At 38.7% G+C, this 27,368-nt stretch overlaps 1 protein-coding gene across 1 annotated transcript in view; it reads left to right on the forward strand.

Annotated features, from left to right (window-relative positions):
• Positions 1-26,784, forward strand: part of PRSS12 (serine protease 12) — a gene marked incomplete at its 3' end in the record, with an annotated part of 40,511 nt that extends 13,727 nt beyond the window's left edge. Inside the window, exons 5-13 of the mRNA XM_080623118.1 lie at positions 2,486-2,664; positions 3,318-3,459; positions 4,450-4,646; positions 7,472-7,613; positions 11,256-11,461; positions 12,100-12,178; positions 16,561-16,683; positions 22,158-22,438; positions 26,477-26,784. Of these exons, the coding sequence (XP_080479244.1) occupies positions 2,486-2,664; positions 3,318-3,459; positions 4,450-4,646; positions 7,472-7,613; positions 11,256-11,461; positions 12,100-12,178; positions 16,561-16,683; positions 22,158-22,438; positions 26,477-26,784 (1,657 nt within the window). The remainder of the gene's footprint in view (positions 1-2,485; positions 2,665-3,317; positions 3,460-4,449; positions 4,647-7,471; positions 7,614-11,255; positions 11,462-12,099; positions 12,179-16,560; positions 16,684-22,157; positions 22,439-26,476) is intronic.
• Between the last annotated feature and the right edge of the window lie 584 nt (positions 26,785-27,368).

The raw sequence follows: 27,368 nt of genomic DNA on the forward strand, positions 1-27,368 counted from the left end.
CATTTTCAATTGGGAATACCAAACAGGAAGTCTAATCATCTTACTGCCTTTGTCTGTTTCTGAATTGGGCCACTATTAATAAGTTTGGTGATTTACTAAGTTATGCTTTACATTTCTGTATACTAATGACAAACATCATGCTCTTAACCTGTCTCCTTACTTGTTATACTAAAATATCTGATGACTTATATTTAATGTTCATGAACTGCTGTTCTGAGAAGCTTCTAGTTTGATTTGGTTTTCTGAGTAAATAAATAGTATTGAGATGGTGCTAAGTTTTTTTGAAATATGTATAGACATTTACAGAATTTCTGAAGTAACAGACATGTCTTGACAAATATGCTCACTATGTGAAATAGCATTTTACCAACAGTGGCAGGAGACCACTTATGAAGCAATAAAAGTAATCTAAACTTATATACTGTTAATCAGTCTGGAAATGTGCTTCAAATTGTAAAAGTAAAGCATCTCAGTAAGTAGCTTCCCACACCCTTTGGACTTTTACTTTTTTAATAAATTCCAATTTTTTTTAAATTCTTCTTGACATTGATGAAAGAAAAAAAAATTCAGTGCAAGATATGTCAGTATGTTATTTGGAATTAGGAAGATAATTTGGAAGAAAATCTCTCTCAAGAATAAGGTACTAACTTCAGACTGAAGCTACATGTTTAGCTAAAATGTGTCCTGCTGAGTGCTGGAGGACATTTTTGGTTTGCTTACCTGCTTCTTTGAAGCAACTGGGGACTGTAACTCTCCTCTCCACTGAGTAAGATGACTTGCTTTCTGATATTTTCCAAGTTCTCTATCATTTGAAGAAGGCATCTGGTTATCAAAGGAAGAGTTTGAAAAATAACAGTACCTTTTCAAGATTAAGCATATTAGCTTGAATATCTTAAAACCAAATTGATTAAAAAAAATGAAAATACAAAACACAGATTATTTCATCTACCTGTCTTGTGTGCTTTTATTTACTGAGCACTATCATCTATACAGTCTCTACCATGAATTTCCACATCCTTCCTTTTTATAGAACTTTTTCCTGATCCTAATTTAATTTTCATAAGGTTATTATTTCTGTTGTTTTTTTTTTTTACCATACCCATTTACTCTTTATCAAGAATTTGCATTATTGCTAATTATAAATTTAGTATTCTTTTCCTTAAAAAAAGAGAGAACAGGGATTGTTACATATTTACACAAAGCACTAGAAATGAAATCCACATCTATGTAAGTCCATACATGGATTAATGAGTCAGTGCCTTAGAACCTTGGAACATCTCCAACTTACATTTAAAACAAAATAATTCACAGCAGCGTACTGCTCTGACACACAGTTGCAAAAGCCAGTTAAGGGTCTGAATGATCACATCTCAAAACAAAATAGTCAATACCTGTCATGCTTTCAATATAAGCTGAACATACCATTCCTGTTAGGTGTTATGTGATAAGATACAGCTGGTAGTGGAAAACTCTTTAAAGCAAATGAATAAGTAGTACAGAGCCTTGTACCCAAACTGTACGTTAATTAATTTAAACTAACCCTTTAGATAGGTAATTCATTATAGTAAAAAAAAAAAAAAAAGATATTTTAATCTCACAAGTTGAAAAAGACAACAGATACTGAGAATACTTCTATAAAAACTTGACTGGATATGTGAAGAGAGAAACTATTGAATGGAAAGAAAACAAACCATGTGAAAAAACATTTACATATGAAAGACATGGTATCTTTAATAGCACTGGAGATATCCTGATAGATCATCAAGTCTTAAACACTGTGTAATTTTTGTAATGCTGAAACAATAGAGCATTTTCAATTTACACAGATTTTTGTGTCCAAAATCCTCTATGCTAACATAAAAAGTGTAACACAGACAAGGCTGGCCATTGGTCTGCTTTCTGTTCTTGTTGCTACCACTGACTGTCAAGTTATGACAAGTCAAGTTACTTCAGATCTCTCTGCTGTGATTTTTCCATGACTAAATGGGGAGCAATCACTTCTATCTGCCTTGTCTGAGTATCTGAGATTTGATTAATGTGCTTTAAGGACAACAGATGAAAGTCACTGTAAAAATATATATTGGATTATTTCACTACATATAAACATTAAATGAAAATTAAAATTAGAATCCTTGTACCCAAGATGTACATCAGTAATCTCTTTATGAAAATTATGCTTAAAAAGTCAAAAAAGGACAGAAAAGGAAAATCTCATAGATACGAAACAACAGAAATTGACATTCTAAACATGTTGAAATCATGAGAGTGTGGAAACAGTATCTTTAAGTCACTCCGTAGCCCCCCTGAGACTGAAGTTGACTGCGGAACCACAAACACTGCATCACACAATGTGGGCTGCATTGACACAGGTATTCAGGCATTTTCCTTGCTATTTTAGAAGTTGGATTTGTAACATTTTAGCTCTTCCTGCTGAGTCCCATCTCTTCAGCTTTCTTGTTCTTGAGGGTTCATTACCTTTTGACAGGGGTGTTGCCATGGCATGGAGCCAGGCTTACTTTGGAGAAGGCTCAGGCCCCGTGCTACTGGATGAAGTGCAGTGCACAGGAAATGAACTATCCATAGAGCAGTGTCCAAAAAGCTCCTGGCAAGAACACAACTGTGACCACAAAGAAGATGCTGGTGTTTCCTGCACACCTCTCACAGGTACTTTAATTACCAATAATCACACAGGAAACCAGTGACAAATGCAGTGTTCACAGCTCTCGAAAGAGAATTTTGAAAGTTTGCTGATGCATAGAATCCCACAGTAATAAAGTGTGCTGGCAGTATCAAAATGAAAATGGAAATTTTGGCTATGGATATTTTACAGTACAAGACCCCTCATTATTCAGCACAAAGCCTTGGTTCCTCAGTAATACACTAACTGCCACTTACTATGCGAGGCATGTCTTAAATGTGTATCACATCTACCAATGGCAGTTAGTATTTCAGCATAAAAGCAACGGGAAATAACAGAATATATAAAGAAAAATATAAGGTGTTTACAAAGCAAAATCACATAATCAGAGCCCACTCCTGTGGACTTGGCATGTAATAAGGGCTTAGGAGATCAGTATCTTGTGCTAGTTCTCTTGCAATTGAGCAACTGCATTGTGCAATACTTCACAGCTGACTGGCTTTATGGCATGTCTCAGCTTGTCATTAAACGACACCTAGTGATCAGCACTAGATGTAGTAGTCTAATATTCTGATCACATGCAGTAAATGCGATGTTATTAATTCTGGCTTAGAACAATAACTGGACCCAAGAAAAACTGATTCTTGTTTTTGTTTTTCCTTAATTGTTAATGACACAGATGGTGCATTAAGACTAGCAAGTGGGAAAGGCAGTCATGAGGGACGCCTGGAGGTCTATTATACTGGGCAGTGGGGCACAATCTGCGATGATGGGTGGACAGAGCTGAATACCCAAGTGGTTTGCCGGCAGCTGGGATTTAAGTAAGATTACTTGATATTAGATGTATGACTCTTTGACTTGGTAATAATTACAAACATTTAGATGAACCCTGCATTATACAAGAGTCTGTTTCTTTAACATTAGCCGAGTGCTTCATCGAAACTACTGAGTTAAAATCCCTTAAAGCCTGCTTCCCTCAGCCTCAAAGAGGTATTATGGCCTTAGTTAGGTAGAAGAAAAAGCTTCAACGGAGGTTGTGATTCAGCAGCCTTTATTCACTGATCTCCTTCCAATCCTTTTGGCTGAGATGTTATATGTATATGCATATGTTGTAGAGATATGCATATGTTATAGAGAAAAACTTGATTTGTTCAATTTTGCCTGTAAAAAACTGATTCTCCAAAATCATTCCTTGTTGAACAGTAATTACAAATCACAGACACTTTCAAGGTGTAATTCCTTCTGGAACTAGCACAGAAAACCCCGCAGTCTGGCAGTGTAACACTGATATGTATCGAGAAGCATATTTCAGAAAAAATCTCACTGAGTTTCATGCATTCACTTCTCACTACTTTTCTACTGGCTGTGGCTACAAAGATACACTCTTGCTAGATGATTGTTTTCTTGCCTTCAGATTGTAATAGCTCACATTCAAAAAAAGAATTTTGTCTCATTTTGCTCAGACTGTGGCATTTAAGTGCATATATAGTATGAAGAACATGCTTTAAATCTGAAAAGCCAGTGATTCAGCCATATGCTTGGTTGGAGGGAGGCCTTAATCAAAGGTATTACACTCACAAGTTTGTATTAATGCAATGGTAATTTCTTAAAAAAAGCATCACCAAGGGAGCAACATGGTGTTCCCATTGAACGTAACACTGACTGAACCTATTCTGTGACAGTTAAAAGTTTTACTGGTACTACTCGAGAAACCTTTAGTTCTTCAGAAATGAATTATTTTCTTTCTAGTGCTTAAGTATGACTTCTCGTCCGATCACTGTGGACCAAAATGTTACCTATATGTTATGCAGGTATGGAAAACGTGCCTCAGAGAGCTACTCAGAAGGAAGCTCTGGGCCCATCTGGTTAGATGATGTTAGCTGCTCAGGGAAGGAGACAAACCTCCTGCAATGCTCATGGAGAGAGTGGGGAAAACATGACTGCAACCATCATGAGGATGTCAGACTTATTTGCCATCCAGATAATGACAACCATAAGCTCACACTCGGTAAGGCACCTCTTTGTTAAAGTCACAGCGTAAGTATTGTGGTGGGTGCAGATTTGAGAAAAGTATAGTATACTTAAAGATGCTCAAAGTTAATATTTGGCAGATGTGTGTAAAAAAGGGAAAGTAAAAAAAGCTCACTTTTCTCCTGAATCAAGCTTTGTTTAAAGGAACATAGACAGCCAGAACATTAAAGATGAACACAAATTTGTAAGCTAACAAAGTCAGATTCCAGAGATTTCAGTATTCATTAGATTTTAGACCTATTCAGCACTTCCTAATGGTATGCCTCATTTCATTCAGCACTCACCAAGTTCTAAGTAACTCTCTCATGCTATCAAAAGTTGGAGACATACACTAGCACTGAGGAATATAAATCAGTAGTATATCTGCCTTACATTCAAGTAGTCTGAAAAAAGAAGTATGGAGAAAGAGGGTAATTTCAAAGATAGCAAAAAGGAAGGGCGAGAAGCATGAAATTATTTCTGTATGAGTATTGCCTATCATTTATATTGTGCTTGGGTGAGTGGGCTAATTATATACTGGCATTGTAGAATAAAATATATGCAAACGAATGCCAAAGACTCTCAAGTCCACATGTATTAATTAAACAAGGATTCTGGCTATCAGATATGCACAGTACAAATTACAGGAGAAAAGGGGTTGCTCAGTGATTCTAAGAAGTTTCATTTTTAAAATCTACTGCCTACAAAGTTTGTAGCTTGTCAGCAGGTATCCTTTTACAAAACCATTGCTGATAGTCTTCAGTTTACCTGAGTATATTTTAGTCAATTCTGAATTTAGAATGATAACTAGTGGAGTTAGAGCCACAGTTTCTACTGAAATGCAATGGATTTGTACGCCTGGGTGCCTGAAGTTCTCTGGAAATTACAGGCTGAAGGTCTGTCCTGCAAACTAAGGCATGGATTCACTGTAAGACATTGCCAACTGTTGTAACAACAATCAGCACTTCTACATGTACTTTTCTCATCTTCCCCTCTTTATAGTCTTTTTCTTTATAACCTTTTGACCCCTCACAATCCAATGAATGCTTTATGTTGCAGTACAGTTCCATTATGTGTAGATGATGTCAAATCATATTTGGTAGACAGAATTTTCTTAGACCAAATGTAACAGGAATTCAAATTACTGTTGTCTTTACAAACGCAAACCATCTGTGCTGCTTTGCTGAAATTCCTAAAAGAGATAATCTTATCTCAAGGAGGTCTGGTTCAGTTAAATGCGTCCATATGTTAACATTCTCACACACATTCATTATTACAAGAAAGTTTTATTAATTTCATGATCATAAGTTTATATGCTTCTAGCTGGGTAATTATCTTGTTCCAGAGTAATACATAATTTCAACAACAAAATGAAGAAGGTGAATCTGACATTTCCTACGAGACTTCTGATTGGAAAGTGGACAAAGACCGTTGCTACCATTTAATTTCCAGCATTTGAAAAAGCCCTCTAGGGATGACCTGAGGAGATACGGACATTAAGAAACATTAAGGAAAAGTGAGACAGAATACAATAACTACAATACTTGTTTACTATGTAAGATCATAACGATGTAGCTAAACAGAAAGTTGTTGAAGTTAATTCATGTAGATGTCCTGACAGTATGAACTCGAGTATAAATAACATGTTTTAAATAACATTTGAAGCAAAGAGACTTTGTTTTCAAATCTTTCCATTTTAATTAATTAATTAGGCTAGATTTAACTAGCTCTGATCCAGAATAAGGTTTGGTATACAAAAGTTACTCATACCCTAAATGAATTTGAATTAAATAGCAAACACAAATGTCTCAAAATACTGCTTTATTTAAGAGCATAGTTAAGTAATTTCTTATCCTAACTGATTTAGAAAAGATTAGAAACAGCTTAGAGGAATGAGGAACAGTCTTTCCAACTATTCTGAAAAGAAACTCTCATTAGTGTACTAAGGATTGTAAAGTATGACATATTAGAAGATTTAGAAGGCGATTCTGACTTAAACATTATAAAGAGGCCTCAAAGGAATTCATAACTGTTTTAAGGCTACTTGCATTGTTTGCCTGCTACAAAGGAGTTTTAAAGTAAGAAAGAATCCAGTTAGTACTTTGCCCAATGATTCAAAATTTAACTACAAGCCAAGCACTGAGTGAATGTCTAACTAATCCACATTAGTGGGATTTTGTATCATGAACATATCTGAATAAACAAACAATTTCAACTGATTAGAAAATAATCATGTATTAGGCTAGAATAACATGCTGTAGAACATGATGCTGTCACACAAAAGAACAGCATGCGTGACGGTAAGTAAACACAATGCTGCCCTTTTTCACTGAGATAGTGGTTAAGATAAGTGGTAGCAATTTGAGTAAATTGCTCAATTTATAAGTAAATTGCATAAATGCAGTTTGAGAATGCATTTATGAACTGAGATACAGTTAAATTCACCCACATAAAGTTCCTGCAAGGAAAGCCTGTCCAGCTTCTATAGGCATCATATTATATATATGATGGGTGTTTGCTGCCTTTAGCAGTAGAATTGCTCTGTGCCCATGGCGGTCAAATTCTGAGCCATGTCACCTATTTGTACAAAACGAAGGAACCAGATGAACTATTAAGTTCAAAATAGAGCACTGTTTTGTATTTGTCTTGCAATTCGTACAAACTGCTTTTGCCAGCCAGAAAAAATATGACTACTGTAACAGCTGGTATTAGGCTTGTCAAATATAAACATCATTTGACCCTATACACTGAATGTGATGAAAATGACTTAAAGTACTAGTTCTTGCTTTTGTTGTTCTAAGTTGACAGCAGTAATTTTTCCAGGTCCCCCAATCAGGTTGATGGATGGTGAGAATAAGAAGGAAGGACGTGTAGAGATTTTTATCAATGGACAGTGGGGCACGATTTGTGATGATGGATGGTCTGATAAGGATGCGGCTGTGGTCTGTCGACAGCTTGGCTACAAGTAAGAAAACTCATTAAGCTGTTTCTCAAGTTATCCATTTGCTGTATTTAAAAATGTCAATTTCTGCAACCATATATCACCAACATACACCTTTCAAAACTTGCCTTTTTGGCATTGTTTTAGAAAAGTGTATTTATACTAGTCAGATGAGAAGTCATAAGGATATGTCTGCAAAAGAAGTATTCATTAACTAGCATAATTGGGAAAAAGAATTTTAATATCCAAAGGCACATCACAGTCTGGCAACTGAAGTGCAAGGTAATGATAGTTATTACATATTCTTTTAGAAGGGAAATATTCTGGATGCCTAAGACCAGTAAAGATACAACAACTATAGGGCAGACGTATAAACAGCAAAACTAATATGAGACGAAAAATATCCAGAGCGCTAGTGGATACAACAGGAAAGCAGTGAAATGCCTTCTCTTGAGTCTGTCAAGAAATCTGAGCTTAAGAAATACAAATCATGTTATCTGTTTGCTGTATCTCACAAAGTAAAGTTTGTGCAAGCAAATATCCTCAAATTTTGAGTGAACGCATAATATATGCGTTTTTAAAATTGCCTGGTATTTGTTTAGCAAAGCATGTTTGTAAGTCATAGTAGACTATGGCTTCAAAATTACAAAATTTGACCTTAGATGTTCCACCGAATCATTCATTTAGTCTGCTTCATCCTCAGCCTCTTTGGCTTTTTACATGTCTCCCTAAGATGATTAAATGCAAACACTTCGTGTTTTTAAATCACTGCAAGGACAGTGTTGGGAGTCTCAATGATTCTCAGAATGGGGGATTAAGATTATAGGCTACAACACAGCACATATTCCCTGAATGACTAGGGATAGACAAAATTTTAGGAATCTAAAATCAGGTTCCAGAAACTGGGAGGGCTTGTCAGAAACACTGCATCTTGGTGACCCTATGTCTAGACAGTTACATTCCACAAACTTGACTTCGCAGTTATGTGCACTTATGAGCTGGAATTGCTTCTGGGCCTTGAAGTTCATGCACAGACTTTTTTGCTTAAGTTTGAATTATATTCAGTGGTGACTTAACTGTTGCAAAACAAGGCTCAGGCTTCTGGGTTCATGCACCTGAGCTTGAGGGCTGATGAATGTCATTTCTTTGGAAATAAACACATTATGACCTTTTTTCTGGGAGGAATTTTAAAAGCACCTAATACTGAAACAGACATCAGTTTTTATGAAGACTGACCTCAGAACTAAAGAGTGTTATCCAGCTCCCTTTACAATGCTATGTTCCATTCTCAAGTGTTTCCTACCGGGGATTTACATTCCTCAGCGGGGCGGAAATCACACATTTGGTATTACAAATGGGAGAAAAGACTGCCTTAAAAGGAAGACTTATGCAAGACTTTAGCCAAGACTAAACACCGAGAAAACGGACTGAGTTTTTCCTGCATATATCCTTCTTCTCAATGCTTATCTGCACTTTTAGATTACAAAATCCTGCTCTGGAATGGTCTCAGCCATTGGCTAGTGTTCCTTCTGAGACTGAAATAAGACAATCCCTGAGGTGGCAAAATCACGATTGTTCAAAGCAATACTAGCTTTAAAGATGTCTCATTAAGCCAGTTTGTCCAATCCATGACTAATATTAGAACAATATAAGATGAAAACCATTAGTAAACAGTTCTACTAATTGGCTAAAACCAGTCATGAAAATACAAAAATAATTAATAGCATGCTAATACAAGTGTATTTGTAGCAAGGTAAACATTAAGAGAATACACACCTTTTCTGAAGTACTATCTACTCTGTGATTGGGTTTAACATACAGAAGTATTTTAATAGAACAAGTAAAGAGCAAACGATGGGTTTGCTCTTTCATTTTAGTGAATTAAGTGGCCCAGTAATACTGCACCCCTTTCACTTCAAACAGGCTTATAAGAATGCACGTGTACACATACACACGTTGATCTTGTCATCTCAACTCTTGTCAAATGTTTTACATGCTTCTCTTTCTTGGCTTTTCACAATTCATGTCTAACCAACATTCCCTACTTAGAAAACCTGCACACCAATCCTTCAGTATATAGTAAAAAAATCCAAACAGGCAAGGCTTTCTACATGCAAGTTTGAAAAAGGAGGAAGCTTGTAGGTATTACTTTTGTGTTTCAGTTATATGGATATGGACAAGCGATGGCTGGATTGTTTGAGTTTGATCCAGCCACACTTCTAGTATGATGAAGCTTTGAAAACCTTATGACAAATCAAAACTGCTCCCCAACAGAGAATCCCTAGATTATGAAGGGACATAAACTCTTTATGCCATCCTCACCTAGCTTCCTCAACACAAAGGGGTGTAAAGGGAGAGAAATTTTCTTGCCTAAATACATTTTCATTCTTAAACTCTTTCTGTACTACAGCATTTCATGTACATACCCTTCTGTATACAGAGAAATACTGTCCTTTACAATATGCGATTGTAAACTATCCTTTAAAATGGAAACCTATGATTATAGTGCAACATTTTAGTTATCTGTAATTCTGTATATTTTTATTGCTATAAATTATCAGTAAATTGTTCTTAATTGATATGTAAACTTGTAGTTCAGACACATCTAGAAGTGGCTGTGGCTTCCTGTCCCACTTCTCTGTGTAGCTGGTTGGGTGGTCTCCCACTCAATTCTTTCTGGCTCTTAATCCATATACAACAAAACATTTATATGTTAAGGAGCATTATCCTAAGTAATTATCACAAAAGTTACCAAATGAGATGCTTATATGCGCAATCCATGCTGGTTTTTTATTGTGTTTGTTCATCCACTCCTTCACTGGGGGAAAACTTCATGAGTCAAAAGAAGCCATTCACACAACTGACACTGTGGTCATTGCTGTAGCTGCAGGGCACTACATACAAGCTAAACGGATCAGGACTTCATACCCTAATAAAATGTCCTAAGTCTGACTTTTAAATGCTTAGGTTTGATACTTATCCTTTTACAAGCACAGGATTATCATACTGACCTTCTTGGTAGAGTGCCTTAAGGCCTGTGTATGAAAATGCTACACAAGTGCTAAGTACTGGGTTTCTCCCAGGAAAAAGTGAGTGCTGAGACTGAACTGGGTTCAGTCTTTCTCCAATTACATTACAGTTTTAGAACTCGCTTGTGGGGTGCACTTTAAAAATGGCATGAGAACAAAATATGTTAATTACTATTAATTCTGTAAATCAGAGCTCTTACCACACTGCAACTATACTGTATCTAACTGGCCCATCTTTCTGATGGAATCAGAAAAGAAGAAATTATTTTTAGCATTCACAGATGCTGATTTTATATCCAGATTACAAAGATTATGAAAAAGCAGCTTTCATGTATTTTGGTTTATAAATACTTGTAATGCTGTTGCAATGAACATACTTTGCATCATGCCTTCTAACTGGATACATAAAAGCACTTTTAAAACACTAATGAACTGCAGCAATTTTGTTGCACTTATTTTTCTTCTACATACCAGAGTAATGGAGACAATAAGAACAAAAGTTGTCATCAAGTGCATCAGTGACAGGACTTGGAATGAAATCTCCATGTCTTTCACTACTCAGTGAAATGTTTTGGTTGAGTAAAATGTAGTATAACACCTCAAAATATTTAATAAAAGAAATATATTATATTTCCAGAGGTCCAGCTAGAGCAAGGACAATGGCATATTTTGGGGAAGGCAAAGGCCCAATCCACGTGGATAATGTGAAATGTACAGGAAATGAGAGATCATTGGCAGACTGCATTAAAGAAAACTTTGGGACTCACAACTGCCGCCACAGTGAGGACGCAGGAGTGATCTGTGACCATCTAAGCAAGAAGGCCCTAGGGAACAGCAATAAAGGTGAAGCCCCATTGTGAGTGGAAGACCAACAGGTTAGGATGGAGAACTGTCGTGGTAGGAAGGGACAGACATAAACAATCCCACATCACAGAGCAAAATTATATGAAAAGAATTACAAAAACAAAAGTGCTGAGAAATACTCTCTGCTTACACTCTATGATCTTATCCCTGTGCCGGGTGAATAAAGGAATCATAAAGACCATTCATATGATACAGGGTACTTCTCTGCCATAGTTTACAGCAGCCGTGTTTCTTAAGTTGTATACTGGACATGAAAATGCAAAAACCTAGGCAGTTCCTTTAAACTTTGCATAGTATCTTCAGCTGAGGACTGAGACATGTGATATGATGTGAAGTAAAGGACTCTATAAAAAATCCTACACTTGAGAAGCAGAGCACAAATGTGAAAATTGCTCTGTGATCACAGTAAAACAAACAAACTCAGCTACAAAGAATTTCTAAGAGAAATTCTCAGAGAATTCAGTGTATATTCCCCAAGTAAATTTTGTTTCTTAAAAACTCCTGTGAAACACAGAATAACTTCAGCCTTCGTGGCTGCTTTTTAGTTAACTCTCATTAAAGACTGACTACTTTTCCTTTTGAGTTTAATGCTGTCTATGTCTCACTTTCTGATTTAGATTCTCTTGCTTCTGTTTGTGGATTGAGGTTACTACATCGTCGACAAAAGCGAATAATTGGTGGGAAAAATTCTTTACGGTAAATAATTTGTAAAACCAAATAATTTTGAATATAAAGCTTCTAAAACATGTATTTGCCATAAGCAGCTTGCCTAATTTATGTTTTTATTGTAGGTTTGTGGTTTTGTTTTTCTCTTCAGAGCAAATTTGGTAGAAAATTAAAAAATATTCACTGATAAATACTTGCAGCATTTGGTTAAGACCTTTAAGTGTTTATGGGTTTAGTCCTTGATTGGGTTGAATTTCTTACTTTCAAAAAAGCCAGTTAATTTTTTTTCAAAGGATATCTTGATATCAGGATGTGAATGAAGAGAGCTATGAATGTCGCAGAAATGTCAGAGAAGGACCTGGGGGTATCAGTTGATGAGAAACTGAACATGAGCCGGCTTCAGTGTGCGCTTGCAGCCCAGAAAGCCAACTGTATCCTGGGCTGCATCAAGAGGAGCGTGACCAGCAGGTCGAAGGAGGTGATCCTGCCCCTCTACTCTGCTCTCGTGAGACCTCACTTGGAGTATTGTGTGCAGTTCTGGTGTCCTCAACATAAAAAGGACATGGAACTGTTGGAACAAGTCCAGAGGAGGGGCCACGAGGATGATCAGGGGACTGGAGCGCCTCCCGTATGAAGATAGGCTGAGAAAGTTGGGGCTGTTCAGCCTGGAGAAGAGAAGGCTGCGTGGAGACCTCATAGCAGCCTTCCAGTATCTGAAGGGGGCCTATAAAGATGCTGGGGAGGGACTCTTCGTTAGGGACTGTAGTGATAGGACAAGGGCTAACAGGTTAAAACTTATACAGGGGAAGTTTAGATTGGATATAAGGAAGAAGTTCTTTACTGTGAGGATGGTGAGGCACTGGAATGGGTTGCCCAGGGAAGTTGTGAATGCTCCATCCTTGGATAGAGCCTTGGGTGGCATGGTTTAGTGTGACGTGTCCCTGCACATAGCAGGGGGGTTTGAACTAGATGATCTTAAGGTTTCTTTATTCTATGATTCTGTGATTCTGTGTATTGCAAAAAAATGCTTGGTGTCATGGGTATGGCTGTACAGTTAATTTTCTCCTTCTTAGTAGGTGGTGTACTGGTGTAGCAGCATTTGAGAATTCTAAAGGTCTTGGATATCCTTTGGATACCTTTGAAACCTGCCTGCTGCTTTTGCTGGGAATCAGCATGTTGTCACAAATACAGCATGTGTTTTACCCACGGCCATACTACCTTGAGAATGCCCTATTTTGTCTGATCTTGGAAGTTAAGCAGGGTTAGGCTCGGGTCTTGTCTAAAGTTAAATGATGATCTAAGAGTACCATCAAGAGATTTTTCCCAGGACTGGACAGTCATGAGTGGCAGGGTGTGTGGCAAGTATCTAGGCCATTGGGCCCCTCCAGTGCTTTGGAATTTCACCCCTGAACAGTGTGAAATCCAGAAAAATTAGCAGAACAGTTAGACAAGGTGTGCTGTTTTCCTGGCAGTACCAGAGATGGACAACTTACAGCAATGTGCTGGGGCTTGGCCTGTGCCTACAAAGCGTCTCTGGAAAAAAATGTCTCTGGATCTGATGACAAAGCAACAGACAATGCAGCTATTCAACCCCCAAGCACAGCAGCTCCACCAACCCCAGTGACAGACACTGCAGCCACTCCAGTCACAGTGATACACACTGCAGCTGAACCAAATGACCAATCTGTGCCAATATCAGTTGCCCCTATAAACAAGGGGAAGAGCAAACAAGAGCCACAAACAGCAACCCGTGCAGTGAAGAAAGATTAAGATCCAATGTGTGTACTAGAGGGGATGGCATCTGAATGAGAGTTATTACTAGAGGAATCAGAGGAAGAAGAGGTAACTTCTCAGTCCCAGACCTCGACCAAGCTGTGGAATACACAAAAAGATTTCAGCCATCTTCCAGGTTAGCACATCATCACAGGATGCTGGGATAATGGGGCAACGCTCACGAACTAGAATGCAGGGAAGCCAAGCAGCTGGGATCACTTGCTCGGGAAGGGGGAATTGATAAAGCGGTTGCAAAAGAGAAACGAGCACTTAGCCTTTGGAGGTGGTTCTTAGCAGCTGTGAAGGAAAGGTATCCCTGCAAGGAAGATGTTATGTGTCTCTCAGCCAAGTGGACCACAATAGAAAGAGCCATCCAGTCCCTGAGGGAATCAGCCATTCTAGAGATGATCTGTTGTAGGCCGGATGCTGGGAATTCACCTGTAGATCCAGATGAAGTTGAATGTTATGCTACCCATGTGGCAGAACCTTACACGGAGTGCACCATCATCATATGCCCACTCACTGGCATCAATGACCTGGAGTGAGGCAGCATCACCAATGAAGTGAGTCGGCAACTCCGAGAGTTCAAAGACAATCTCACCCCTTCCATCATTTCAGCTGCAGAAAAACTCCTGACCCAGGAGTTCAGACAACTGAGAGACTATCTATCCAGCTCCCAATGTGTACCAATCTATCTCTCAGCTATTAACAGAAAGTATTCTACTGCCTGAGAGAAGATATAGGAGATACACACCATGGGACACCCTATGGTTTTATCTGCAGGATCATGGAGAAGACATGAGAAAGTGGGAATGAAAACCTACCTCAGTTCTGGAGGAACGGGTGCATGAATTGAAGAGGAAAACAATGGTTAAGGATGATCCTCCCAGGAAAGTTGCTGCTCCAGTCTTCAGTGAGCAGCTTCCCAGATGGAGTGGAAAAGCTGATTTTACCACGACACTTGGGTATAATTCACTGCCCAAGACCTAGTTTCCTTCACAAAATAAGCCTCAATGATGACATGGCTATAATCCAAGCTTTTTGTTAACACTTTGTTCTTAAGTTTTAATAATATATTTACATTTAGTTGATACAAACGTATTAACTGAATACTACAGCTACTAGTACTAAATGCTATGATAGGAAGTATAAGTTTTATATCTTAACAGCTGTGAGTAACCACAGAAAAATATATATTCACAGAATCTTACAAAAGGATTTGTAAAAGATAGTTTTTATTACATGCCATTGTGCAACCTATTTCAAAATACATTCACAGCATCAATCAGTTCATTTCAAAAAAAGACACTGCCAGAGTGAACTTGTCTCTAAGTGAACAGAAACAAGAGGGAGCCCAGAAAAACATTTAATGCAGTCAGACAGAGTAAAGTAGGATTACTTAGCTTAGTAAAGAGACAAATGAGAAAAATAAACAATACATTGCACTGAAAAAGAAGATTGAGAATTACTGTCTCAGAATGTGTGTACAAAGAATCCTGGATGAAATGAAATGGTGACAAAATAATGGATTGCACAATTAAGTTGGAGCAGAAACTTGATCTCATAATAAATAAGCACAGGGACTTGTCAGATGAAGCAAAAAGGTGAGAGAACTCCAACAGTGCACTTAGAAGTGCTTCATGATTAGAAAAAGGAACATACAAACAGTATCAGAAAAGGACACGCTTCACAAGAAGTCTTTAAGACAAAGAACAGGATACTTACCAGGAAATCCAAAACTGCCTGAATTGCCCCATTTTGGAAAGACATATTAAACCCCACCTTCCAAAACTAAAGGTGCCTAAATTGTGATATGCTTTATGGAAAGTAAGTTCCTTTACTTCCTTTAAAACATGGCAACCTTGGACAGGATGCTGGATAGGAGCAGTTCTTGCCCTCCAGCATACCTATTCAGGTTGACAGTAGTCAAGAAACACCTAAGCCTACCTTATTTTTGGATGTTGCTGTTGCTTACAGGTGCATCTTTCTCCCTCTCCCTTCTCTGATTCCATATTTTGCTAATCAATTAAAATGGTGAAAAATAATACATCCTGTCTTCATAGGCCTGCAAATACGTATCCCAGATCTACTATACAAACCAGATGATTGCAGGCTGAAAAGACATGCTACTCTACTACTTGTGGTTTCTACAGTTACTTTAGACCTTTTTGTTTGCCAGCTTCCCTTTTCGAACAGCTCAGAAGAAACAAAGATACTAACACAAACAGGGAAGGATGCTAGGTTAAGCTTTTCAAGAAATTCCCTTCTTTCCTCAAAAGCTGACAGGAAATTTCTGGTTTGTTGGCTTGGATGGTATTTGGTGAGGAACTCATAGAATGTATTTTTGGCATGATGAATGCAATCTAGGAAGGGAAGAATAAAGTATTTGACAGTGGGATGAAGTGCCCAAAGTGCTGGATGCCCAAAGAATCTGTAAAGTAATCATGCCCATTGTTAACTGGAATTCAAAATACTGCAGGATTATGAAAGTATTCTCAAGTGTTACTCTGTAAGTAACACAGTCTGCAAGCTGTGGCGGTCAAAGAAACTAAACAGGATTTACATTCAAGGTGACTGACAAGCTACCTTACTTTTTTCCATTGCTGTACCCTCAATACAATGTCTTCTGTCCTCTGTAGGGGTGGATGGCCATGGCAGGTTGCACTCCGACTGAAATCTTCTCATGGTGATGGAAGACTCTTGTGTGGTGCTACTCTTATCAGCAGCTGCTGGGTCCTCACTGCTGCACATTGCTTTAAAAGGTAGCTCTCTCTTCACTATTGAAGTGTATTTTCAAACTCTTTCATTGTTCTGGGTATAGGCAAAAACATTCCAGTTCAAGCCCACTGAAAACTGTTCCATACAGCCGGCCCTTGGTGTAAACAAGAACTACCAAGCGACCTCTTTTCCCTCCAAATATAAACAAACAAAATCCCTAATGCACTGGAATTCTTTTGGGTGTCATCTAGTATTTTAAGCTTTCAACAGCAATTGTTTCATTTGAATCCTTACAAAAGGCTGCAGTATAGGCTTGAATAAAAGCATAGAATGGCACTGCAGTTTTGAGGATATTGGCTAGAATTTGCTCAAGTGGGCTGCAAATGTTTTGAGACTTTCCTTTTCCACACTAATAACTGAAAAGAAGGTCAGATGTACTTTTGCTTGAACAGATAGTGTTATCTTTGCTCACAGCCAGATGTACATCATTTCATTTCGTGTTTCATGAAAATCACAAAGGGCTTTTCTTGATAATGTTTCAAGTGGAAATGGTCAAAGTTGGTAAAATTTCTGCCTACTTCAAATGATTTCCCAGTTGTTTCTCTAGAACTATGAAAGCACTTCAGTTGTTACCAATGAAGTTTATAGACAGTGGCCTCCTATTGCCCTGTTCATCATCTCCATAGTGGATGATTGCGTCGAAGGATGCAACTTAACCTCTTGAGAAAGCCTTTGAATAAGGCCTGAAAACAAGGCAGTCCTTCCTGGTTTTAACTCAAAGATCCTCCTCAAGGAAAGGAAAAGGGAGGTCACAGGAAGCCAGTTATGTTTTACATGTGCAAATCAAGATCTTACTTATGCAACTCTTCAGTAACGCTGAAAGCGTTTGTGAAACAAAGTTTGGTGAAACAACTTAGTATCTACCATGCTGCGCTGCTGCAGCTGCAGTGCATTCCTACAGGAAGCACTCCCCACAAAATACATTATTTGTTCTTCCCAATGGCTTGCTTACGTAGCTGGAGCCTCAAGTCATTACTGAATGTACTGCCAAAGCATGCCCATTTTGGATACTTTGCTGAACACCCACATGATGGGCAGCAGCGTGGCTGGAGCATTGTACACCATGGTACTTCCAGAGCGGTGCAGTCACTCATGAGTCTGTTACAGGCTACCCTCAAACTGTTACATGTGCTCTCAGGGACCAAAGTATTGTTTTGCTCCAGATATGGCATTTAAAACTGTGCAACCTAGATCTAAGCATGCAACTCTAAGAGCCTGTGGATGGTGTTTTCAATATTTAGCGTGAAAGAGAGAAGGTATCTTGCTCAAAGCTGACATTGGACAGACTGGGCTGAACTTCCTAATGATGTCAGAGTGATTTTAAAGGGGCTAGGTTTCCAAGGGCTATCTACAGATCAGGCACTTTCTTCACATATTTTTCAGAGACAGACAAAAGAAAGGACAGTATACCATTTCTCACATCCTGGAAACTGGAACACTGCTTAAATAGCAAAAGTGAGCTTATCTGCACTATGGATAAAAATGAAATACAGTATTATGCATGATAATTAGAATTGTTTGCCAGTAGTATAGAAGCATTACTGTAATTTCACAGACATAATTTAAGATCAAAAATTGCTTGAAGCTATTTTTCCTTTTATAACCCACCCATCTAATTACTAAGTTTTGTCCTGAGTGGCTCTGACAGCTATAGGGAATTCACAGGTCTATACATCAAAAAAATATTAACTTTGGAAAATATGAAATATTAAGCATAGGAAAAAAAAAATAAATTATAATGACCATGATGTCAATTGAGGAAATATGGTATTACACGAATATTGTACTGTTCTAATAATGTAACTCTTATTTAAGTGCTTCTTTATACATTCCTGAATGCTCAGGTATACTTCAACATGGTCCTGGTAATTTATTTTGAGAATTAGGGACCCTGAGGCACAGCGGAACCAAATTACTAGTAAGACACCAGAAACCAAAGTAGATACCAGAATTAAAGTTCAGTTTTCTCAAATTTAGCATGAATGGTGAGATGAATTCAGATGTGCTTTCAGTATCAGTACATTTCTTGACCAGCAGCAGGATGATATTAGCATGGTGGCTGATTACTAATCCATCTTCCAGTTGGCTGGGAAATAAACCTTCTAGGAGGTGCTAAGATCAACATTGCCAGGCTGTACCAGAGCTTCAAGGCATGCCCAGCCATCCAACAAAGGGGTAATACCCTGAAAGCTATATCATTTTCCATCCACGAAGCACTGCCAGACTCCTCCTCTGCTTCCACTCTTCAAACGTGATGTGTGTGTGATGGTTCTCTGCCATTTCGAAGGTGACTTCTACGTAAGGAAGACTGGATAGCCCTGAGACACTTTGCCTTTGTACTGATGTTCTAATAGAGTACTTCTGCATTTGGCTAACACCAGCTACTACAGGGGAAGAAATACGATTGTCTGCAGATGAAAAAATCAGTTTAAGAAAGCCTGATGTGTATGAAAGTGCACAGAAATATGGCAAATCTGCGCAAAGACCGCTCATTAAGCTTCTCACAAGAAGCCTTTGTAGCTAAGTTTTATGCATTTGCATGAGAAGCAGCACTTCTCATTCTATTAAATGTTTTAAATCAGTACTTTTAGTTAAGATAAGCTTTCCTCAATCTCCTTTTATTATTCTGCTCTAAATGACCATCATCCATAACACAGAAAAACAGCAGGTACCTATTAAATGGAACACTATTCCTTTTGTCAAAACTAAGGATGCAACATTAAATAGAAGCAGCAAGTTTTCTACTAGACTGCCTGATAAATGACTGACAAGAGAGCCCTCATTATCAAGTCAGAAACAACTTTCCCTTCATACTTAGGGTTACGAATCAAAATAACAAGTACAAGTCTATTTCCTGTGATTATTACATTAGTTTAGGGAGGAAGCATGTTCATTTCTCATCTAAATTAGAAACACTTAACTCTTTTGTGACTCTGTCGTCCTCTTGACTTCCATGCGGTTTAAAAACAGAAAACAAAACCCCATAACAACAACAAAACCCCAACCCTTTCCCCCGCCACTCCCCTAGTCCCTTCTCCCCTTCAAATTGCATTAAAGATAATGGATACACAATATGGTAAATCCCTGATGCTGATGTTGTGGGTAAGATCTATAAACTAAAACGCAGAGGCACATTAAAAAAACCAAACAAACCAAAAAACCAAAACCCGCTCCAAAACCCCCAAGAAACCATGCAAAGTTACCTTTTTCTACTTGAGAGCCAGATTTCTATTGCACCACTGTGAAGTACTATTATTGTGTTTGTTTCTATACACAAACCATGTACGTCAGTGTATATATGTACAGAATGGTTAACTTGGGCAAATATTTACTGAAGGTAAAAAGATTTTCATAATCCAGAAGGTACTTATTATTAATATGTGGTTTGCTGCACACAGCCAAAAGCGTATCTGTAAATTACAAGGGACTATTTTCAGTGACCTTTTAGATCGGATCAGCAGATTATGCCAGTCAAATATATATATATATATATATATATAGCTAAAGACCTTGTACATTTGTATTCTAATATGACACTCAGATGTGTATCACAACTACTTCCATGGAATTTTGCTGTTTATTTTATCAGGAAAATAATAAATTGTGAAGTCTCACCAAGCTTTTAAAACTGGCAAAGCCACAAATGCTGACCTAGAAGTGAGAACGGGACATCTAGTGCAAGAGAAAGCGAGACTCAAGTATTTGTTTTTTAAAAAGGCCTTACAAGGAAATACCTCTATTCTAGAAACTTCAGGGGCTGGATTTAGAATGTCTAGAAAGCCAAGATTCATGGTTCTGCCTTGTTTCATGTTCTGTTTGTATTCAGGCTCTAATTTCTTAGAAAATTCCCAATGAAAATTGATTCAGTGGTAAGTTATGAAATACTAGCAATTTTGTGGTCAAAACAGAAAGATTAGTAATGTAACACATACAAATAGAGGGGTTTTTCTTAAATACCTTTGAGATAAACATTCTGATTCACGAACTAAAAAAGCTCTGAGCTATTTTTTTCAGGAAGCAAAGAAGTAATGTATTTGATAGAATACACAATTTTTCTCAGTTCTCCCTCTGAGACTAAATTCAGTATGAATACTTTTTTAAACTTTAAAAAGTCTGCATCCATTGCATCTCTTCACTTCCAGCTGTGTAGAATTTTTATTTCCAAGCACAAGGAAAATACAGTAACTAGAAAGTATTTCACAGAGACTACCACTATGGAAAAACTGAGAAAGGTTTTCTGGTATACAAGTTATTTTAGTTTTCCTATATAGAAGGTAATTTTAAAATGAACAGGTATTTGGTCATAGCCTGCAACTCTTTCTCCTTACTAGCCTCGAAGTGAGATTTAGTTCATAGAAGACCTGAAGGTCTTGCAGAATATGGCAAAAAAAGCTTTGAAAGCAATCAGGAAAGCAATCCACAATTTGAAGAAATATTCAGTGGTATATTGTGCAGAAGAAACCTGTCATGTTCTTGCTTTTTCTGCTGCTCATCAAGCAGGCTTTAGTAAGCTATGGAGATCAGCGCTTTGCTGGAGAGTGTGAAAAGAACAAGACAGGTTAGAAGGGGACAGAAAACTGTAGGCTATTTTCTGCACATGCATTGCCCATTTCCTGTTGAAGACTAAGAGGTAAAGGAAGAAGGCAAAGGAAAAACATTTGGGTTAGCTTAGCCAGATTTTAAAATAAATAAATAAATGTACCCAACAGTACCATCTTGTTTGTATTTTCCTGCGAAGGGCTCCAGAAATCTCCAAAGCCACACACAAAAAATTATTTCAGCCACAGTAATAGTCCCTAAGGTATTTACCATTTAGTCTATGATGTGAAAGAGACTGGAGTCATATTAGGTGCATAACAAATCTAAGATTTACAGGTGTTCTGTCACTTTGACAATTGGTGCTTGTGATGCACATAGGCTTTATTTTCCTTAAAAAATTATGTCTACAACTCCTTAGGGTTCCTTAAATGCCACAAATGTAGTCTACAACTAATTCCTTACTTCAGTTAATGTAAAGCAAAGCAAGCCTGAACATGGTTTTCATTTCAGTTAATTATTTAGAGCGTCACAATGATGTTAGTACTCACACTTTCATTATATTTACTGGCAGTTTACGTTACCCTTGCTAAATACATTTATAATGAACACCTTGCTTGTACCTTTGAAATAAATGCCAGTCATAGCAGATGGCCATAAGAAACTTAACCTGTGAAAATACACAAAAAGGAATATAGCCCAACCTGAAACTTTAGGAAAAGTTTTTTTTATATTATTTACATACTTATATTGACATATTATGAATGTCAATCTAAGCACCTGAGAAAGCATTTCCACTCTTTAAAACCCCCTTTTTGTATCATTATTTATATGAGCAATAAAGATGCTGATCAAACCTGTTTGCATGCTTTGGGTCAAACTTTGCATAAGCCAGCCCTATTTGTTTTCACCTCAATCTTAGGTATGGCAACATCACTCAGAACTATGCTGTGCGAATTGGAGATTATCACACACTGGTACCAGAAGAGTACGAGGAAGAAACTGGAGTCCAACAGATTGTGATGCATAAAGACTACAGGCCTGACAGCAGCGACTATGACATCGCATTGGTGAGGCTACAGGGGCCAGAGGAACGGTGCGCCAGATTCAGTACCCATGTCTTACCTGCTTGTTTGCCATTAAGAAGAGAGAGACCACAGAAAACTGCTCCCAACTGTTATATCACTGGATGGGGTGACACAGGTAAAAATGTTTTAATGATTTCTATGCACCAATCGCATTACCTGAGGCTGCTTATTTAAAACTAAATGGAAACAAACAAAACCCCAAACTCAAATACTTAAAATAAGAAAATGCTCCAAATGGAACAATTTTACTCTTTTTATATACGGGGATATTTTCTCTCCTGATCCTTAACCAGAACTGACAGCACTCCATTTACTGAATTTAGTTTGTGTTTGAAAAGTAGCAATTAACCATGTGACTCTAAAGCACAGAACCAGTCAGTAAAATGGCCTCATTAAGATTGATAAAGATCAATGAAAAGCTGATTTGTTGCCAGGCACACCCTGCACTGCAGCCTATCACCCCCTGCCTCAGAACATAACAGCTCTAATATAGTTAAGAGTTTTAAGGTAAGTACAATGAATACTTTAGAAAGGTTATTTAAATTACCTTACTTCAATATAAAATGGATAGAAAATGTTCAGATCATATAATTTCAAATAACATTTTTAGTCTCCCTGACATTTTCAATCAGCAGTTTTGATTTAAATTAAGAGAACATCTTGCCAAAATTTACGAGAGGCACAATGCAGTCTGCAATCCAGACTTCTGGAACAAACTAGGCACTCTGTAGGTCAGTACAAGATTCTTCGTCTTGGAAGGTCTTTGTCCTTTAATTGTTTTACAAATCAATAACCATGGTTTACTTTCATGTTTTTATGGTGCTGAATACAGCACAAGGCAGCAACCACGCTTGAGTCTTTGTTCCACGGACTCATTCAAACTGGCAAGGAGACAAGGCAGCAAGGCCAAATATCAGTTCTTCCTCTTTACACGCATTACTCTGTAGGTACAGATGTCTGGGGCACTGCTCTATGCTATGGAAGATATGATTTGTAGGGTGGGTTTTTTTGCTAACAACAATGGCTAATTCATTGCCTGGCTCTGCCTAGCTTTGTACACAACTCACTGAAAGTTCTGCAATACTGTTAACTTAGGACATTTATTTAAGGAAACATTAACCACTACAATAATTTGGTAAGAAATTACATCATCACAGCACCTCAGCTGAAACTTCACACTTACCATATGAATCATAATTACTTTACAAGTATTAAGATTTTATTTGGAAATTGAAAAAAACCCAACATTGACTTCAATTTCCCATGTTTCCAACTGAAAAAGAGGTGCAAGTTATAGAAAAAAGCCAAATTATTTAAATCATGACTTATTATAAGCAAAGCACTGCTTATACAATGCAGGATTCACTACAAATCAAGAAAACCAAAGGACAGGTTCTGGTCACCCCCACAAATTGAAGATTCCTTTTGGTCAGGAGTCCCATTAGTACTCTGGTACTTAGAAGTTACTCGGATTGTAAAAGATTCAAATGATACTACGGATTTCTATCAGAGCACACTTTGGCTCAATAAGAGCCAAATAAGACTGTTGGTTGATATTCAAGGATCACCTGCTCCAAGCTCAGGAGTGTTGCGTCCCAACTAGAAGGAAGTGCAGCAGGAGGGCCAGGAGACCTTCTTGGATGGATAAGGAGCTGCTGAGGAAACTTCAAGGGAAAAAAGAGGCTTATAGAAGGTGGAAGCAAGGACAGGGGGCCTAGGAAGAATACAGGGATGTTGTATGGGAAGCTAGGGACCAGGTTAGGAAAGCTAAGGCCCAGTTAGAATTAAACTTGGCTAAGGATGTGAAAGATAACAGGAAGGGATTCTATAGGTACATTGCAAATAAAAGACTATGGACAACGTGGGCCCTCTCCGGAAGCTAACAGAACTGGCTACCCTGGATTTGGAGAAGGCTGAGGTTCTTAATGACTTCTTTGCCTCAGTCTTCACTGGCAAAGGCTCTGACCACACCATCCAAGTCCTAGAAGGCAGACGCAGGGACTGTGAGAATGAGGACCTTGGGCCCACTGTAGGAGAGGATCTGGTTCGAGACCATCTTAAGAACCTGAATGTACACAAGTCTATGGGACCTGATAAAATCCATCCACAGGTCCTGAAGGAGCTGGCAAATGAAGTCGCTAAGCCACTGGCCATCATATTTGAAAAATCATGGCAGTCAGGTGAAGTTCCCGATGACTGGAAAAAGGGAAATATAACCCCCATTTTCAAGAACAGGAAAATGGATGACCCAGGGAACTACGGACCAGTCAGTCTCACCTCTGTGCCTGGCAAAATCTTGGAGCAAATTCTCCTGGAAGGCATGCTAAGGCACATGAAAAACAAGGAGGTGGTTGGTGACAGCCAGCATGGCTTCACTAAGGGGAAATCCTGCCTGACCAATTTGGTGGCCTTCTATGATGGGGCTGTGGAACTGATGGACAGGGGCAGAGCAGTTGACGTCATCTACCTGTACTTGAGCAAAGCGTTCCACACTGTCCCGCATGACATCCTTGTCTCTAAATTGGAGAGACATCAATTTGATGGGTGGACCACTCGGTGGATAAAGAACTGGCTGGATGGCCGCACACAAAGAGTTGTGGTCAATGGCTCAATGTCCAGCTGGAGATCGGTAACGAGTGGTGTCCCTCAGGGATCGGTGTTGGGACCGGTCTTGTTCAGCATCTTTGTCGGTGACATGGACAGTGGGATTGAGTGCGCCCTCAGCAAGTTTGCCAATGGCACCAAGCTATGTGGTTTAGTTAATACGCTGGAGGGAAGGAATGGCATCAAGAGGGACCTCGACACGCTTGTGAGGTGGGCTGATGCCAACCTTATGAAGTTTAACCATGCCAAGTGCAAGGTCCTACACCTGGGTCAGAGCAATTCCAGGCACAGCTACAGGTTGGGCAGAGAAGAGATTCAGAGCAGCCCTGCAGAGAAGGACTTGGGGGTGTTGGTTGATAAGAAATTGAACATGAGCCGCCTTCAGTGTGCGCTCGCAGCCCAGAAAGCCAGCTATATCCTGGGCTGCATCAAAAGGAGGCAGGTCAAAGGAGGTGATCCTGCCCCTCTACTCTGCTCTTCTGAGATCTCACTTGGAGTATTGTGTGCAGTTCTGGTGTCCTCAACATAAAAAGGACATGGAACTGTTGGAACAAGTCCAGAGGAGGGCCACGACGATGATCAGGGGACTGGAGCACCTCCCATATGAAGACAGGCTGAGAAAGTTGGGGCTGTTCAGCCTGGAGAAGAGAAGCTGCATGGAGACCTCATAGCAGCCTTTCAGTATCTGAAGGGGGCCTACAAGGATGCTGGGGAGGGAGTCTTCATTAGGGACTGTAGTGACAGGACAAGGGGTAATGGGTTAAAACTTAAACAGGAAGTTTAGATTGGATATAAGGAGGAAGTTCTTTACTGGTGGTGAGGCACTGCAGTGGGTTGCCCAGGGAAGTTGTGAATACTCCATCCTTGGCGGTGTTCAAGGCCAGGTTGGACAGAGCCTTGGGTGACGTGGTTTAGTGGGAGTTGTTCCTGCCCATGGTGGAGGGGTTGGAACTAAATGATCTTAAGGTCCTTTCCAACTCTAACTATTCTATGATTCTATGTTAGCTCCTCAGTTGAGGTGACAAGCAAGACTGTGTGTACATACAGAGCATAAGCATGATGGTTACCTGGATGCTCTACTTGGAAGTCAACAGAAGATGCAGCACCTGTCAGACTGAGCTAGACTAGACTTGAATTGGTGACCTAAAAATGAAGTATTTCTACAGCCTTATTGTCTACTGCTCAAGACTCCCAAAAGTAACTTCTCCATTTAGGTATTAAGGCATATATTTCTGTGGAAGACAAAGCGTGTTTGGAACAAAAAGACTGCAGCCTTGGAAAGATTCAGTGGACACAAGGAGTAAAACTACCTTTAAATTTTATGCCTTTTTTAAAAAAAAAAAACAAAACTGTATGCCATATTTACACTATTTATATAATATTTTGATATTTAATGCACAGTAGATATTTTTCAGTATTTGGTCTTGTTTACAGTCATTTTACTTAATAACAAAACAGTGTGAAGGACTGACAGCAAAAATTGGATTGAACCACATTTATGTTTCCAAGAGCATCCATCATGAGAGAATAATTCTGATCCTCTTTTCAGGAAGTGCTTATTCAAGAACATTACAACAGGCTGCCATCCCCTTACTCCCCAAGAGGGTATGCGAAGAACGTTACAAAAGAAGATTCACAGGAAGAATGCTCTGTGCTGGAAATGTCCAGGAACAGAAACGTGTTGATAGCTGTCAAGGAGACAGTGGGGGTCCACTGATGTGTGAACGTCCAGGGGGAAGCTGGGTTGTGTATGGTGTGACCTCCTGGGGCTACGGCTGTGGAGTGAAAGATTCTCCAGGTGTCTACACAAAAGTATCATATTTTGTACCCTGGATAAAAAGTGTGATCAAGCTATGAATGTCCATAGTGAAAACCAAACTTTGTTAACAAAGTTTGAGGCAGAACAACTTGAACAGCACAGGTGGTGCGTGCACAGCTGGGGTCCAGAGTGGGTGGAAATTTTCCTCATTTGTGTGTTTTTCTTTTTGTTAAATCTAAACTGTATACACGCTACCTTTCCAGTTAGGGATTACTACCCAAACAAAATCCCTCTGTGTTAAGGAAGTTCATATATTGCACAAATAAGTTACCATATATCTAAGATAAAGGGAAAAGTGGTAGCCAGCTTAGAGTAACAGGAATTTGGAGCAGGACAGCTAGAGTTCACTATGAGATTCACTGCCTACAGGAAGACTGCAGGAGCTCCAAGCTATTTATGGTTCAAGCTTCCTTAGAATTAATTACAGATCTCAAAATCAATCTTCCATCTATTTAATCAGTTCCTGGTTGTTCTCTTATTATTCCTATAATCAGCCCTCTAATTTTGAATCATGTTTCAGTAACTAATGAGACCATTAGCAGGTTGATTCTTGGTAAGCAATTCTGCGTATATATTAGAGGTTAGAAGGAAAATAATGGTTGATAACCAGATCCCCAGCCAT

The sequence above is a fragment of the Psittacula echo genome (genome assembly GCF_963264785.1).
Source record: "Psittacula echo genome assembly, chromosome: 1".
NCBI classification, from domain to species: Eukaryota; Metazoa; Chordata; class Aves; order Psittaciformes; family Psittacidae; genus Psittacula; species Psittacula echo.